The 18330-nt window shown below is 29.8% G+C and overlaps 1 protein-coding gene and 1 long non-coding RNA gene across 2 annotated transcripts; both read left to right on the top strand.

The window, feature by feature from the left end:
- Nucleotides 1-1768: 1768 nt before the first annotated feature.
- On the top strand, nt 1769-3961 carry LOC106766318 (lysine histidine transporter 1-like). Its single transcript, XM_014651052.2, has 7 exons — nt 1769-1957; nt 2053-2436; nt 2532-2925; nt 3223-3328; nt 3427-3518; nt 3610-3678; nt 3766-3961. The coding sequence occupies exons 1-7, from the start codon at nt 1773-1775 to the stop codon at nt 3862-3864; spliced, it is 1329 nt and encodes a 442-aa protein (XP_014506538.1). The 5' UTR covers nt 1769-1772; the 3' UTR covers nt 3865-3961.
- Nucleotides 3962-7934: 3973 nt separating this feature from the next.
- LOC106767573 lies at nt 7935-10183 on the top strand. Its single transcript, XR_001376169.2, has 3 exons — nt 7935-8048; nt 8129-8176; nt 8428-10183. It is a non-coding gene; the product is annotated as an uncharacterized LOC106767573 (long non-coding RNA).
- The last annotated feature ends 8147 nt before the right edge of the window (nt 10184-18330 follow it).

Genomic DNA, 18330 nt, shown 5'->3' with positions numbered 1-18330 from the left:
ACTTTGTACCGTCATTTGAATTTTGTTTCAAACAATGAAATATCCTCATCACACAAATAAAAAATTTCATGAAACATATTTAAATGGAATATCCTTTGAAAATGCAATGATATTTATTATTATTATTATTATTATTATTATTAAACTTTTAATGTTTATAAAACTTATTTAAATAAATAATTAAATTTAAAAATAAAGCATATTTGTATATACTAATATTATAGTATAATGTTGAAATACACTCTATTTTATTGTTTATACTATAATAGTAATTTAAACAACAAATAGATTTTATTTAAACATGATAATATTTTAAATTATCAGGGTCAATTTAACTATAAAAATGATATATAACATTATAAAATTGGGATAAAAAATAAAAATAAAAATCTTAAGCGGGTTTTATAATTATCCCTAAAATGTTATATTTCATTAACAGTTTGCTTTTAATAAATTAAATACTAATTTTATATCTTTATCCACAAATATATTTTCAATAGTTATTTTTTTTAAAATACCATGGACATTTTTTTATGATGTTGATGTGTATCATTTTAATGTTTAACTTTAACTGCATATTTTTATCTTTAATTATTATTTTTAATTTAATAAATATTTATGGATCATTATAGATTTTAACTGCATAGTGTTTTTTACTGTGTTATAATATATAATGTTATCTTATTATAGTTTATATATATATATATATATATATATATATATATATATATATATATGTATGTATATGTATGTATATATAGATTTTATCTGCAAATCTTTATTTTGAAATTAGATTAAGTAAATTTATAAATAAATTTACATTTAGTTAAAATAAATTATTTAATAATTACTACTTAAAATAAAGTATTGTGGACCATTTAAAATTTAATTTATTAATTTCAAATAAATCCAATTTCTTTGTTATTTTATGTTATTATTAGAATATCTACATATATGAAGTTTATTTCAGTTTGAAAATATCAATATCTATTTATCTATATCTGTATATATTAACTTAAATTTATCAAAGTATATTTACAAAAGTCAAGTGTAATTTTATCAAATTCAAAAAATACACATTATTAAGAGTGTACATAGTTGGGTTGGATAAAACAGTTATTGAGGTGAGTTCGTAATTTTCTATATTTTTTATTAGATTTAGGGTGTAACCTAAGAAGTAATTGATTAGTTTGGATTAAGTTAATTGATTCGGGAGTTTTGATTATTTTTTAAAAATTTATATATTAATTTTTTTTTTAAAAAATAAACTATAATATCTATACCTAAATAATTAAATATCTTAAAAATACATATTTAGTTAATAAAGTAAGAAGATAAATTAAATAATAATTATATTATTATTTAATCCTTTTGGTTTTAGATTATGCAATACAATTATATATATATATATATATATATATATATATATATATATATTTAAAAAATATATCTAAACTAAAGTAGTAACTAACTAACTTTATAGTTGGTTAAATAGATATATTTATTCAATTTGGATATAATATTTTAACAATTTTTTTAATAATTTTTTCACAATGGTCATGTAGCACTATTTTTTGTTAATCTTGAATTTGGCTTTTTAAAAAAAAAATATTTGAAATGAAGCGCGATCATAAAAGAGTAAAAAAAAAATTGTTAAAAAAACGTTTTTAAGATTAACTGAAAAAATCTTTTTCTTATGCATATCCGTTGCTTACAAATAGGAGGAAAGTTGCAATTCCCTGTAACGAAATAGCGAGGAACAAGAAGAAGACATGGAAGTAGAAGGTAACGAAAGTGGAAGAGCAGCAAGACAAGTTGAGAGAAAAAACCTCGATGACTGGCTTCCCATCACAAAATCCAGAAACGCAAAGTGGTGGTATTCTGCTTTTCACAATGTCACTGCTGTTGTTGGAGCAGGAGTGCTGGGTTTTCCCTACGCTATGTCAGAGCTAGGATGGTTCGTTCACCAATTATTTTTCCCTTTAAATTTCTAACTTTGTGTGATTTTCCTTTTGCATGTTAAACGATGACGTTGTTTGTGGTGTGTTGCAGGGGTCCAGGTGTTACACTATTGGTTCTTTCATGGATCTGCACTCTCTACACGGCATGGCAAATGATTGAAATGCATGAGCCTGAACCAGGGAAAAGGCTTGACAGGTATCACGAGTTGGGGCAGTATGCGTTTGGAGAGAAGCTAGGACTGTGGGTTGTTGTGCCCCAGCAACTAATGGTTCAGATTGGTGTTAATATAGTATACATGATAACGGGTGGGAATTCTCTGATGAAGATATATAATATTCTTTGTGATGGATGCACTCCAATTAGAAGAACCTACTTCATCATGATCTTTGCTTTTATTCAGTTCCTTCTCTCCCATCTCCCCAGTTTCAACTCCATCAGTGCTGTTTCTTTTGTTGCCGCTGTCATGTCCCTCAGGTACGTACGGTTTATCCATTGATTGATTCAATAGATGAGAGAAAACAGTACAGAAAGTGTTAGAACGTAAACGTTTATATCTGGTTGTTGTGCAGCTACTCCACTATCGCGTGGGCAGCGTCACTTCACAGGGGCGTTCAACCAGGAGTGCAATATGGTAGCAGATTTTCAACCGATGCAGGGAATGTATTTGGGGTTTTTGGTGCCTTGGGGACTATAGCTTTTGGGTATGCTGGGCACAACGTAGTTTTGGAGATCCAAGCAACAATCCCTTCGACACCAGAAAAGCCCTCAAAAAAAGCCATGTGGAAGGGCATGCTTGTTGCTTATGTCGTGGTCGCTCTTTGTTATTTTCCTGTTGCTACTGTTGGTTACTGGGCTTTTGGAAACGGTGTCGATGACAACATTCTTCTCTCCCTCGAGAAACCTCGCTGGCTCATTGTAGCTGCTAATCTCTTTGTTTTTGTACATGTAACTGGCAGCTATCAGGTACACGCACTGCATCACTTTGATTAACAAAATTTAAAGGAAAATAAAATTTTAACACCATTTTTTTACACCATTTTGACACTGTACACGTATTAAAATGTGATTCGATGATTTCAAATTAAAAAAATTGAGACAAAGGTATATTTGGAAGAGAAAAACCAAAGTTCGTTTTTTTAATTTGAAATCGTTGAATCACATTTTCACACGTGTGCAGTGTCAAAATGATGTCAAAAAATGGTGTCAAAATATCATTTTCCAAATTTAAAACGCTCTTAATCTAATTCCTTTTCGTGTTAGGTTTTCGCGGTTCCGGTGTTCGATACATTGGAATCATTCCTGGTGAAACAGATGAAGTTCCAGCCAACTCGGCTTCTTCGATTCATAAATCGCAATTGCTACGTTTGTGAGTGTGCTTTCATCTCTCTCACACAAAATTCCACCAATAAATAAATAGAATTTATTTATCTAACCATTACAACATTATTCTTTGTATGTATGCAGTACTTACACTTTTCCTTGGAGCTACATTCCCTTTCTTTGGCGGGCTTCTAGGATTCTTTGGGGGTGTTGTGTTTGCTCCAACCACATACTTTGTAAGCAAAACTAACTTGTCTAAGATAACTTTTTCTTAAAATAATCAAAAGCAGATGTTAATTAACCTATATATGTCTCAATCGTTTGCAGCTCCCCTGCATAATGTGGCTAGTCATCTACAAACCGAACAGATATAGCTTGTCTTGGTGGGCAAATTGGGTATGTAGGCAAAAAATATTATCCAGTGTTTTGTTTCTTGTTATGTCCTTTTACGACTAATGACTTTGATTTTTCTTCTTATCTCAGTTCTGCATCATATTTGGAGTGCTCTTGATGGTGTTAGCCCCAATTGGCGCATTGAGACAGATCATACTAGAATCTAAGGATTACAGATTCTACTCTTGATCTCTTTCGCACAGAAGAACCTGTTCTGATTTTTTTTCTTTCTTTTTCTTCTTTTTTTATTCCTTCTTCCTGAAACTTTATTTATTACTTCTTAATTTTCTTCAATAGTTAAAACAATTCTATATTCTGTTTTGATGAGCACCTAAGCTATATATACCTGAGGTCCCGACTAAATTTGTTATTAGTGTTTTTTAAATAACTGAAAATTAGTTAAAAAAACTTGATAATTAAAAGAAATCGATGTTTTTTGAAATTTTGTATTCCTCAAACAAACGGTAAGCAAATGGTTAATTCAATTAAGATAGAATATTGTATTTTTTTTATTTAATTAACAATATGTAGATGTGATTTTAGAAATGTGAATTCATCATTTGTTTTATTGTTTTAACTTCCATCATATTTATCCAAACGACTCACTGGTCTCTTAGAAAGGTACTTGATGTGAGTGAGATTTTCAAAAACTTATATTTTAGGTTTGAATTTCTCTTATCACATTAACTGTCGAGATTTATATTTAGATATGATATCTCTTCATAAAATGTTTTTTTTTTCTTTAATGAATTAAAATCTCATTTTTAAACGATTTAAAATAGAATTAGAAGCACTCGAACAAAACCTAAAATAATATTAAACATAAAATTAGGAGAAAACATTTGTTAGAAAGAATCATAAATACTTATCTATATTATTTATACTAGCGAAAACACAAGTGTTAGTCACATTTGTATCTCTATATTTTTTAAATATTTGTATTATAATGTAAAAATTACAAAAGAAGAACAAAAACATTAAATATTTGTATTATAATATAATAATTACTAAAGAAGAACATAAACACAAAGTAGACAAAAAAAAGTTAATATACAAAAAAAATATCATAAATTTCCAAAAAAAATGATACTTTAGTCAAGTTGTCAATTTTTATTTATCGAGATATGATTATGAGTAATTAAAAAGTATAAATAAAAATTGGCAACTTGAAGGGCTATTCCTAAAGGACCTAACGAATTTTGAATTGGAATCAGAGGATCTCTTTGAATTGAATTTATTTCTTCTTTTATCCCATTGGAATATTTTCTATGGTGGAATGATCGTATTTGAAAACAATTCGATGATGACAAAATTATCAAAGATCGACATTTCTCATTTCTATTCAACAACATATGAATAGTTCCATGATTTTTACTAAGTGATTGTTGAACTTTTTCCCTCAGATCCATAGAAAAAAATTTAACATTTTTTTGACAACATTTTAACACCATCTACGTGTCATTCTGTCATTAGTACATGTTAGTATTTATGATTATTATTGATTGTGAAGTAATTTTGGACCAATCACTGAATGACAAGTAGATGATGTTAAAATGTTGTCAAAAAAATATTGTCATATCATTATCCAATTTCTAAGGATAATGATACTTTGATAACATTTTTTTAATAACATTTTAACATCATCTACGTGTCATTCTAATTAAGTAATATTGATATGCTAAATAATTTATACAATTGTGACCCACAAAGCCAGGTTGAAAAAGATTCATTAAGCTTAGTTACATACATAATCAACATTAATATATAACTATTTAGTATTATGATGGATTATCTCCACCTACAAGATTAATCCTATACAACATTTATAACACCTCCTTTTTTATAAAGAAAATATTGTATTTCATTTTTAAAAAAATTACAGATAAATTATTTATTGTCAATTATTTATAAAGTATTCAAATTATATATTTTAATAACAAAAGTTAGAATATGTGATAAATTTATACCATATTTATTTTATCGTATTCAAAAAGAAGGTAGGTATATTTATAGTTGTGTATTCTTTTTATATTAATCATATTTCATTATATTTTAAAAGTATTTTTTATTCTATAAAAAATGATGAAATAATTGATATTCTCTGGTAATCGTTTTTTCCAATATTAGAAATTAAAATTTTCTTTGATACGAAGTGTCATCGAGTTCAAAAACTTGCATATTAAATAGAAAAAAAAAGTAGTTGAGTTTTTTAACCTATTAAAAACAAATATTGATAAAAAAAAATGGGTTAAATATATTGTTTTTTTATGATTTAGTCATGATTGAATGTGAGGTCTCTTTTATATGATTTACTCGTGTCTCGTTTTTTTAAGTTTTTTTAAGTGTATGAATGGTTGTTCATGTTTAAAGTGTTTCATTCTTTTTTAATTTTTTTGAGGGATAGAAAGTAAGGAAATATAGTTAAATACCTATTTGTATGAGTATTGGGTGTTTTATTTTGTATATTCATTCACTTGTGAAACTTGGTTGTATTTTTATACTTGATTAGCAAATAAGCATGCTTAAATTTATTTTACATTTAGTAAGATGATGTTTCATTATGTGGGTGTGGGATAGTAAGATATGAATGTTTTTATATAGTTTGTACATGTGGTTCATCTGTAGTAGTTGTCTGACTTTTCAAAAAGTAAACAAAAAAAAATTATTAAATAATTAAACTTTATAATTTATATAATTAAATAAATTCAAATTTTTCTATAAAATTATTAAATAATCAAATATATAAAACAAAATAAATAAATCTTTACATAATAATTAAATTATTAAACTAACAAATTATATACAATAAACAACAAAAATAACACATTTAAAAGAATAAAATAATTAAAATACCTTAAAACAGATATTAATATTCATTGGAGTCTTAACCGAATGTCAATATTCATCGACATTTTTCATATCCATTTAATAATTTTAACTAATATCCGTTTCGGATATTCAAATTTATAAATATAATTATTATATAATTAAACATATATAACAAAAACATAAATAAATATCTACATAATAATTCAATTATTAAACTAAAAAATTAATTGAAATTAACAATATTCAAGTAATATAGAAACTATATATAATTAAATTTATAAACTAAAACTATATATAATAAAGAATTATATATGATAAACAACCAAAAAAAATATTAAAAATAATTAAAAAAACTGAAAATAGATGTCAACATCGTTTAAATCCATCTTCTCATCAGAAAAATTATTATGTTGATAAATTAGTTAATTTAATTTTAATTTATAAATAACAATATAAATGTTTTAATAATTTATCTTTATATATTTATTTTGATTTTTTATAATAAATATAGTTTACTTCTATTTTATAAAATATAATTTTTATAATTCGTTTGTATATATTCTGTTAATTTCTTTAATAAATTTAATGCGATGGTAACATCGATTAATTTTAGGATGTTAACATAATTAAGATGTTAAAATTTATTTGAAAATGAAACTCCTAAATAAAGGAAACAATAAAATATAACGGATGTAGACAACTTAAAACATGTTTGGATTGTAAAGGAATTTTTATATTTTTTATAGGAATTGTTTCCTGTTTTCGTAAACGATTTAAAGTAAGGAAAAATACATCTAACGTTTGTTATATTTCTACTAATTTTAAAATAGAAATTACTCCTCATTTATATTTGTAGTAAAATAATATTAATATAAATTTTAATTTGTAAATAAATATTCTGTTTCCTTATGTTTTTAATAAGCAACATCATTCTTTATATTTTTAATAATTTCAAATTAACTTTCTTTATTTTATTTAATAATATCATATAAATCAACACTTTCAAAAATAAAAAACTAAAAATAAATAATATATACTAACATTACTTTTTGACATGTAATTATAAATTTTCACAAATAATAAATTTAATGGTTGGGAAGAATCATGTATCTTGAGTTTGTTGGTTTACTTTAAAGAAAGTTTGTTATAAAGAGAATTTTTGAGTAAATAAGTGTTGAAAATTCAAATTCATTATTATTTAATTACAAATTATCATCTATAATAAGTCTTAGATTAATGATTTTTTTAATTTGATATTAACAATAACTTTTGATTGGTTTTGAATATAAATATTTTTGTCATAATTATTTAAAAGTGATTTAAAATAAAGATGTTATAACTAACTATGGAAATAAATTTTGTTAATGGGTGACTTTTTTTTTTTTATAATGCACATTATCATTCGTTAAATTCACTCTTCTTTTAATCTCAATCAATCATCAGTTAATCTCTTTCTTGCAGAGGCCGTGCAGTTCTTCTCTTCTTGGTCCTCGTCCTCCGTCAAGAGAGGCCTCCATGTCCTCTCTCAAGAACATTGCCGCACTGTAATTACTTCTCTTTTTTTGTTGTGTTTCTTCAAATTCGCTTCCTATTTCATCCTCACAATTCATTGCGTCTTTCTCAGGAATCCTCTTCTGGTTCTTGATTGCTGTGCCGTCGTGTCGCACGTCGGGTGCGCTTTCACTCTTAGTTCTCTCTTTATCTCGTTTTTCATTAGATGTTTAGGTTTTTACTCGATTATTATTTTCTTTTATTTATTTATATCTTTTTTGTGGTCTTTTCGGGAACATGGCCGGAGTTTTCCAAGTGATAACGTTCCGGGTTCGGAAGAGACGTCGATTCTGCTTTCATGGCCAAGCTAGCTAAGATTGCTACCGCTGAGCTGATATCCTCTAAGGTGTTTTGTTTTCTGTTTTCTTGCAGGAGTGAGTAGCTAGATGCAGTAATGATAGTAATGGACACAACTCAGTGACAGTCACTTTTATTTTATGTTGTTGGCTTAGTAGGGGTAAGTTAATTTGCGTCTGGTTTTTTGGAGACTCGGTCTTACTTGGCACCAACTCAAACTAACTATAGAATAGAGGGAGCCTGTATATGGAGATGTCAGCTTTGGGACTTTTGCCGTTTTGAATTGATGCAGGATATGGATGTTATCTGTGATGCTGCAATGGCCATGGTCAATTTAAGATCTAGACAAGAGAATCGAGGATTAGAAGGTTTGATAATTGGTTTTACCTTCACATTCGATTGATTTGTTTTACTGTCCTTTGCAGTAGGAAAATTAAGGAAGCTTAAGCTGACTATGACTATGTTAATTTTAATTTGAAAGACGATTTCCCAAAAAAAATAGCTTGTCTGATTTTTGGGGGATTGGATGTTAAGCTGGTCGACATAATAATTTTTGAGAGATAAGCACCATTCCTGGGTCTTTATCTAATAGATGGTTGAATAAATAGTGATTCAAGGTTTGAAATGTAGGTATCCCTCCCCTTTCATTTTCAACATGGACAAATAATTTTTTGGAAATTGAATGCTTTCAAATTTGCCATGAGAGAAGATTTGGATGAAGGTTGTCAAAATTGAAATTCACTTTACTAGAGGAAGAGAAAAAAATGCAGCTTACATGCTGGACCTGTTGATAGAAGGTTTTTACCTTCACAATTTGGGTAACACCAATTATCAAACCTTCTAACCCTCATAAAGATACCAAGAAGGCAGCTTTGTTCCATTAACTTGACACAGATTAATAATCCTTGAAGATTGTGGCATATGTCTCCCAATTACAAACACTCTATATCTGCATACTTTTGCTAGAAATCAATTTATCTGACTTGAACGTAATATGAATGTTATCTGTGATGCTGCATTGGCCATGGTCAATTTAAGATCTAGTCAAGAGAGAGGATTAGAAGGTTTGATAATTGGTGTTACCTTCACGTTCGATTGATTTGTTTTACTGTCCTCTGCAGTAGGGAAATTAAGGAAGCTTAAGGTGACCATGACTATGTTGATTTTAATTTGAAAGATGATTTCCTAAAAAAAATAGCTTGTCTGATTTTTGGGGGATTGGATGTTAAACTGGTTGACATAATATTTTTTGAGAGATAAGCACCATTCCTGGGTCTTCATTAGATGGTTGAATAAATAGTGATTCTAAGGTTTGAAATGTAGCTATCCCTCCCCCCTTTCATTTTCAACATGGACAAATTATTTGTTGGAAATTGAATGGTTTCAAATTTCCCATGAGAGAAGATTTGGATGAAGCTTGTCAAAATTGAAATTCACTTTTCTAGAGGACAAGAAAAAAATGGCAGCTTACATGTTGGACCTGTTGATGGAAGGTTCTTACCTTCACAATTTGGGTAACACCAATTATAAAATATTCTAACCCTCATAAAGATACAAGAAGGCAGCTTTCTTCCATGAAGACGACACAGATTAATAATCTTTGAAGATTGTGGCATATGTCTCCCAATTGCAAACACTCTATATGTGCATACTTTTGCTAGAAATCTCCAAGGTGTACATTTGAAAGCTGCAAATCGATAGAGTTATGAGCAAAGTGAATGTCTGTTAAAAACAAATTCACTGTTAATATGATTTAAGCAGGAAAAGATGCTACCTGTTAGAAAAATCTTAAGATTAAAACATGTCCACCTTTTAATTCTGTTTTATTTTATTTTAACTGTCGTTGTTTTCCTAGTTTTAAGAAATTAGTTAGGTTTGTTATTAAAATATACATTTTATTTAATGACTTAATTATAAGAAAACATTGTTAATGGGTGGTTACTTTTTTTTAAGTTTTACAAATTATAATATTTTCTAATTTAATAAAGCAAGTTTTTATTGTTCTCCTTTAATATTTGTTGCCTGTTCATTTCTGTTCATTTTTGTTTTCTATTAAAGGAATTTTGCCTTCTTATAAATTACTAACAACGGGTATCTAGAGCTCTTTTTCCCAAGCAACTCTTCCAATTTTCAATAGGAAAAGTTATGATTGTTGTGCTATTAAAATTGAGGCTTACCTAGAACCTTTAGATATTTGGGAAGTCATAGATTATGAAATCCTTTCGTTACACAATCTCACTATGGTTTAGATAAAAAATTATAAGGAGAAGGAAACCCGAAAAGTAAAAGCAAAGTCTTGTCTTTATGTTAGCATCTCTACATACAACCATCTTTACTAGGATCAAGATTCTCAAATTAGCAAAAGCAATTTGGGATTATCTAAAGATAGAATACATTGGAGATGAAAAAAATTCAAAGCATGTAAATGCTTAATTTAATGAGAGAATTTGAACTTCAGAAGACGAAAGAGTCTAACACTCCGTTTACCCTTTTACGAATGTTGATATCCGTTGACAGATCTTGATATTCGTTTTTAAGACTCGAACGGATATTGACATCCATTTCAGTGAACTTCAAAGTATTTTTTTATTAAGACTTCCTACTACTTTCAACTCTTAATTTGATTTCCTCTACATGAGTATGAATAATTAGTAAAGTATCACCTTAACTTTTATTTATAGTCTATACTTTAAATGAACACTTAAAGAATCATACAACACAAGGAATCTCATCATCATCCTAGTTTTATACATCATTATATTCCAAAAGATCATATAATCCCTAAACATTCACATAACACCAAGTATATTACAAACTAACTTAACAACTCATATAAATTGGTTGCAGGTTTTAAGAATAAAACTACAACTTGTACCAAAGTCAATGATTTATGTTCTAACATTTAAATTAAATATAATTGTAAAAAAAATGCAATTAAAAAATAATCAACCAAATACTTGTAAAAAAAAGTTATGCACTAAACAAATAACAAGGGTCAAAGTTGTCAGCAACCTATTCTATGAGAACTTTCACATAAACTTATCTCATTGTAGACCTTTAATTAAAGATCTAATTGATCAAAGGAAATATCTATGTGCCTATTACCCTCTGTTAAAACTTTAGCTTAATCCAACAGTTAACGAAGTAAGAATCTTCATTTTACGAAGCAAATCTAGTGTAGGAAACTAGATAGTGCCTAACAGTAGGTATTGACGCTCAACGCCACAAAGTCAATGGACTCCCTATCAAAGTGGCACTTAACGACAAAAGCTACCAATCATTATCTATAAGCTAAATTGCTTTCTGACTTGGAAAACAAACATGGAACCCAATGCCACCTATTGTTGTCCAACAATATCTCAAAAACCAAAACTAAATAAAATTATTATAACTTGATTCATTAAGTCTAATTGACACATTTTCACTTGTTCATTGGTTCTTATCAATTTAAAACATTTATTTTGGGGTACCAATTTGGGTCAATTCCCCAATTTAAAATATTCTCATTTAAGGTTATTATCAAACCACAATCCAACAAGAACCCAACAACACAATTCACTACAATTTCATTCCATAAATCAAAATTTCTACACTACAATAGAAACTAATTCACTTGCATATCACGACACCAAACCATCATACATATTCAATTCATCTTTTAGTCACAAATCACCTTTCCTAACAAACTTTCAAGCAATTCAATTTCACACTCACAATAAAAGAAAAAAAGTCATTAACAAATGATCCAAAATCAAAACTTAATTCAAAATTTGACTCAAGTTTTAGCTTTTCTCACTTTTTAAGAGATAGTCCAAAATTTTGAAAAGTCCCAACCAATTTCAAATTCACGAAAGTTCTATCTCAACCTATATGTAACAAAAAGAGATAGTCCAAAATTTGAAAAGCTCCAACCAACTTCAAATTCACGAAAGTTCTATCTCAACTTATATTTAACAGTTGATCGAATCGAACCAACAACATATTAATTAAAAAAGAGTAAAATTAAAGCTAATATAAGCATATGCATAGTCATAAAATGTGCATACAAATATTTTTTTAAGAGAATAAAAAAAGTGAGGGTCACACCCTCGTTGTAACATCCCAAATATAGTATAAATACTATGATAGAGTCATCCAAAAATCAATTAAGCAAGAAAAGTCTACAAACAAGAAATATAAAGTTAATACAGTCATCAAGATAACTATAATATAAACTTCATATACAATCCAATGTGTAAACCAAAACTATATACATCCATAAAAACTAAGGAACTAAACATCTACTGGTTCTTCTTCTAGGATATGCTCCATTAACATCTCTCATCACTCTCTGCTCACATACAACAAAATACAAACAAGAAGGGTCAGCTAAATAAACAAGACAATTCATATATATTAGATTACAATTTCAAACATTAGTTCAAAAATAAACCATAACAATCCATTTATCCAATACATGCCATAACCTAGACAAGACTCATCCAGATTAGGTATGAATGTCGAACTATTGCTAGTTTGTGCACTTGTAATGGTAATACAACTAGCTGAAACCAAACTACCATACAAGGTTAGTCCATTTCAGTTGCCTAGGGTCATGATCAAAGCCTATAGACAAGAATCTCTCATTACTCTTACCACATGACTCACCCCTCTCTACTTGAGAATGAATGATCATTAAAGTGTCGGAATAAACCACTAGTCCAAAGCTCCATACATTCATACACCAACAACAAAGGCATGACCATGTAACCTCTCTACGAGACATGGAATTACGTCCAACAACCATTCACTTCATTCACAAACTTTTCATCACAATATTCATATGCATCATTTTCATTCATATGTAAATCATATACAAATACATTCATTTTACATTGACTACCATCATATAAAATCACTAATTATAATTCAAAGAACCATAATCAACCAAACAAGTCATCAAAAGTCACATAATATAATAATTTTCTTTAAGGCATCTTAATACCCACATTTAATTAAGGAAAATGGCTTGGAAACCCTCATCAACAGCTCCGAAAGAGTCCAAAACCCTCTAAAATGACCTAAAGAACGTTTAAAAATCACACTGAATCCCCAAATTTGGTTTTTCCAAAACATGAAAAAGAAACCATAATTGGTGTAGTAGCGCTCAGCGCCTAGAAGCTACCCCTCTACGCTAGAGCCACTAGAATGGTGGCGCTCAGCGCTAGAAAGTTGGCGCTTAACGTTGGTGCCCCTAGAATGGTGATGCTCAACGTCAGAAAACTATCCCTCAACGCCTCATCTGTTGACAGCGCATTGTTTTCATGGACTTTGATGCACTTGAGACTTGTTGTAATGATCAAATGGAATCCTTACACACTAGAATTCATTCAAAAACATATTTAGAATTAAAACAAAGTACTCATTTGATCATTAGACCCGAAATTAGGTGCATTAAGTTCATTTAACAGCTTCAAAAGTACCTAAGCTCAAAACAACACTTTCTAATCCTTATATCAGTTTACCAACTGCATAAACGAGTCTAATTACGCTTGTTAACACCCTCCAACACCTCAGTTTCCTTCCAAACTTGTTGTTTCAAAATCTCACCATACAAAACATCATTTTTTTACCAAAAAGACTTAAAAACTCATTCTAAGCACAACTAACCATTTTGTACTAAACTTTTATCATATGACAGCTTACACAAGTCTTGATAAGTCTCCTAACACACTTCGAACTGTCCAACACAGAACCCACTGCCTAACTCAAATTCTCATTAGTCAAAACATCCTTTTTACACTAAATATTCCTCCAACTTCAACAATAATCCCCTTACATGTTTCATAACACATTTCTTTCAATTTAACAATGCTTACAAGTCTAAAATGACCTCAAAACAACACTCAACCAATTGTTTCATCACTCCAACACTCATATATAAAATTCACTCGTTAAAACCCCTATTTTGACCTTAAAAACCCAAACAAAAAGACTTTTCTATAAATCAATTACCTTGCATTCATTTCCAAGCATTAGAATAATTTCATTACACATAATCAATACAGTTTCACTCGTCACAAACATACAATTCCAACATGTCAACAAAACATGACCAAATCCTCAATTTCATAAAAACCTCAAACATAGACATTTCTAAAAGTTTAACTACAATACATAGAGATGCAAATTCTTTTAACATGATCACAAACTAAAACAAAGGTTATAGCTTCCCTTACCTTAGAAAACTCCTACCGCTTTAAAAACATCCAAATGTTGCTTCCATCGCAAGGAACTTCTAGAATGACCTACAAATCACTGATTTATATTTAAAGACAACCCTTAGAACCTCAATTGAACCAATAATCAAGAAAGAGAAGCTCTTGAAACATGCAAAACAAATTTTTGCTTTGCATTATCATGAAACAAAGATATCAAGAAAAAAAGGGTAAAAAACTTACTTGCTGTAAACAATGAATTGATTGGATAAATTAGTAGACTTTGTCGCAATGATTGCCTGGATGCCTCCTGATTGTCAAATAGACGACTGAGGAGTCAGAAATCTTAAAGATATAGTAGAGAATTTCAGAGAATATTGTTTTAGAGAGATAAACGGTATTTTAGGAAATGAGATGAGTTTAAGATTTTCTATTTATATTATCGTCTTATTTTAAAATAAAATATTTTATCTCATTATTTTAATATACTTATCTACTTTAATACTCTGTTTTCTAGAGAGTTTAATATTTGTTTTGAAAAACCAAAATGTGAGGGTCAGATCTCGTTAGCCCATGCAAATAAATAATTGTTTTAGAAAATAAAATTTTAACGGCAGTTTAATCTTTATAAGCAACTATATTTATTTTTTAAAATGTAAAACGTCAGTGAGGATTTAGTCCTCATTACTACCAATATTTTTCTAAAAATAAAATGTTGCTACTGGAAAAATGAAGAGTGGATCTCATTATCGATTTTGTGAGAGGACTTTGTCAGTCCTCCTTCCACTAAATTAACCATCTTGATATTAAGATGCTTCATTTCCCATGTTTATAGACACAGAGAATCGTGTAAGAGACGGTTTTCCATTTTCTGAGAGGATTTCGAAAGGATTTTGATTCTGATTTTTTTTCTTACAGTATATTATTATATAAAAAAAATCTACTTAGTGGATATATAATTTTTTTTCAGTTTTACTTTTTAAATAATCGTTTTATTTAACAAATTTACATCTTACCTCAGACATATTGTCATATCCCATAAATTCCCCACCTTAGTGGGAAACATGTGTCACACCCTTCCAAGCTTCCCATGGCAGTGGAAGACAAAATCTATACGTGCATTTAATTTGCCAACCATTGGAAACCGTGCGGCATCAGAAGGAGGTGAGATGTGCAAGAAGTGGAATCCAAGTGGCAGCTCATGGAGTGCAGAAATTCATAAAGTGGAAAACATGTGGCAGCATAGGACTCAACCGTTCGGTTTTTGGAGGTGGTATAAAAGCTGGAGTTTTAAATCTGGCATCATTTTCCCTGCCTGTGATCTTCTTCTCCAAAACTTCAGAACTCCATTTTCTCCTCCTTCTCTCTAAAACCTCCACCTTTTCTCTAAGATTCCGACCATTTCCTTTCCTCCGATCATCAACTTTCTTTCGAAATAAATAGTCCTGGTGTCAAGACCTTCACTTTGCACCGGTCTGATTTCCGTTCTGAACCGGTAAGTGTTTCTGGCCGTTGAAGCTTCTTGGTATTCTTGCATGCAAGTACCCTTTAAGCTTGTAGGTGATTGTTAAACCATTTCTCTAAAACCTGTTGTCTTGTAATTTGACTCTAGATCTTGGGAACATTAGAAGAGGTAGTCACTGCCAAAGGAACCTCAGAGGCCTAGCTAGAAATAGAGGTAAGGAAAGCTTATAAATTTAATTATGATTATTTTGTATGCATGATTTTGTGAGTTATGCTTGTTGAATGCATGATCTTGTTGTTGAGAAATGCATGTTTGATTTTTGGTATGAAATATGTCATAGAGTTATAAAACTTAGTGAAAATATGAATCTATAATCGAAGGGTCATTAGGACCATTCGGTTTCCTCTTAAAACAATTGATCTGGTATCTTTGTGTTGAAACTTAAATATCTTGTTTGGTTATCTGTTCGGAATTAACCATTAAAGGACGTCCGGTCTTATACTGAACGTCCGGTCTCGAAGTACTTGGTCATAAACTGAGTATTTGGTTTCATATTAACCATTTAGAACGTTCAGTCATACACTGAGCATTCAATCTATATTGAGGTTGTTTATTTAAAAGTGCTAGGTCTTATACCAGTACTTGAATTCTAAGAACGCCCGGTCATAAACTATACGTTCGGTCATACAAGTGTTTAGTATTAGACTGACACTTTATTTCTGAAGCATTTGGCTTCATATTATTGCTATTAATTATTTAAGAACGTTCGGTCTTAAACCAAGCGTTCGGTTTCACATGATATTATGTTTGAGCATTTGGTCGTAGACTAAGTACTCGCTTTGATATTAATTATTCTTCTTAGAAAAAAACGTGCGGTTTATAATATTACTTATTTGAAGAGTGTTCGGTCTTACACTGACACTTGATTCCTCTTAGAGTGTTCGATTTTACACTGACACTCGTTTTATTGAAGAGAACCTCTGCTAGTCGTAAAGGCATTTGGCTAAAGTCATAAACTTGGTATTCTTTTCCTTCCAAGAATGACTTATGTTGTTTAGCGTTCATTCTTCTTCATGAATAAGTCTACTTGTATTGTTTTCAAAAGGGTTCAGTTTTATTCTATGCTAGACCGTCCGGTCAACTATTAAAATTCCTTGTTTTATTCAGTCTCTTGTTCTTTGACCGTTCGGTCACTTATTGAATCCCTTTGATACTCTGTTTTCTTATCATAGTTGGGTCAGTTTGTATCCGTACTGTTTATAAGAAAAAGAAGTAAATGATGAATGAGTTTATTATGATTTTTAAGAGTATTCCAGGGAGGAATATCTCATGATTGGAATTGGATTGGTAAAGTATGACCGTGGCCAAAGGCTCAAGTTCTGACTCTATCCTGATATTCCGTGATTACGCCTTCTCAGGTAGAGAAGGGTAACTCATGCATGGGAATGGCAGGAGGCCTTTTAGCCTAGTATTTCTATACTGAGGTGATTCCACTGGACTAACCTCGGGTGGCGGTCTGTTGAGTGTATCCTAGCCAGGTCCACCCGGGTGCAGAGAGCGGCGAGCATACATGGTCATACCGTCCGGACAGTGTCTAGAGGAATTGGTTATGATGATGATTCTGTTCGATTCTTAAATGGAAATACTTAACTTATGATTTATGATTGGGGTATTGATGTATGTGATTTATGTGTATGTTTTGAAAACATATTGGAAATGATTAATTAAATTTACATAAGCTTACCCTTATCTGTTTTGTCTTGTCTATGTTGTCGTTCGGTATTTGACTGTCCGGTTTGTTCTCTTCACTGCAATGATCATTCGTTTGGGTGTGAGCAGAGGGTGTTCTTGAAGATACTTTGGAAGATGCCCTGCAGACAGAACAACCCTTGGATGTAATGCCGGAAAATTGTGCAGGACCGTCCGGTCCTTAGATTATATTTTACTTTTGTTTAGAGTATGTAACCGTACGGTTCGGGTTTTGTAAGAACCGTTCGGCCTAGATATCCCTTTAATGTATCATTCGGTCTGGAACTTGTCATATGACTGTCTGGCCTTAAATTGTAAATGCTATCGGACTTCTATGTTGTGTTCAGCTTTAAATTTTATGTGAAATCTCATATTCTCTTTACTCCAATGTACTTATCTCCTACTGTTCTTTATTATTGTTTATGTATACTCTTAAAATAAATGATAGTTTTCAAGCTATATTTATTAGGATGTTACACACATAGATGTAAAAGAGAGTTTTTGCCTTTGAGTGGTAAATTTATAAATTTATTAAGTGATTGAAGACTTTTTTTTTAATTAAAGTTA

Source organism: Vigna radiata, chromosome 7 (genome assembly GCF_000741045.1).
Source record: "Vigna radiata var. radiata cultivar VC1973A chromosome 7, Vradiata_ver6, whole genome shotgun sequence".
NCBI classification, from domain to species: Eukaryota; Viridiplantae; Streptophyta; class Magnoliopsida; order Fabales; family Fabaceae; genus Vigna; species Vigna radiata.
The sequence above is the reverse complement of the archived record's forward strand: the minus strand, read 5'-3'. Positions and strand labels throughout refer to the sequence as shown.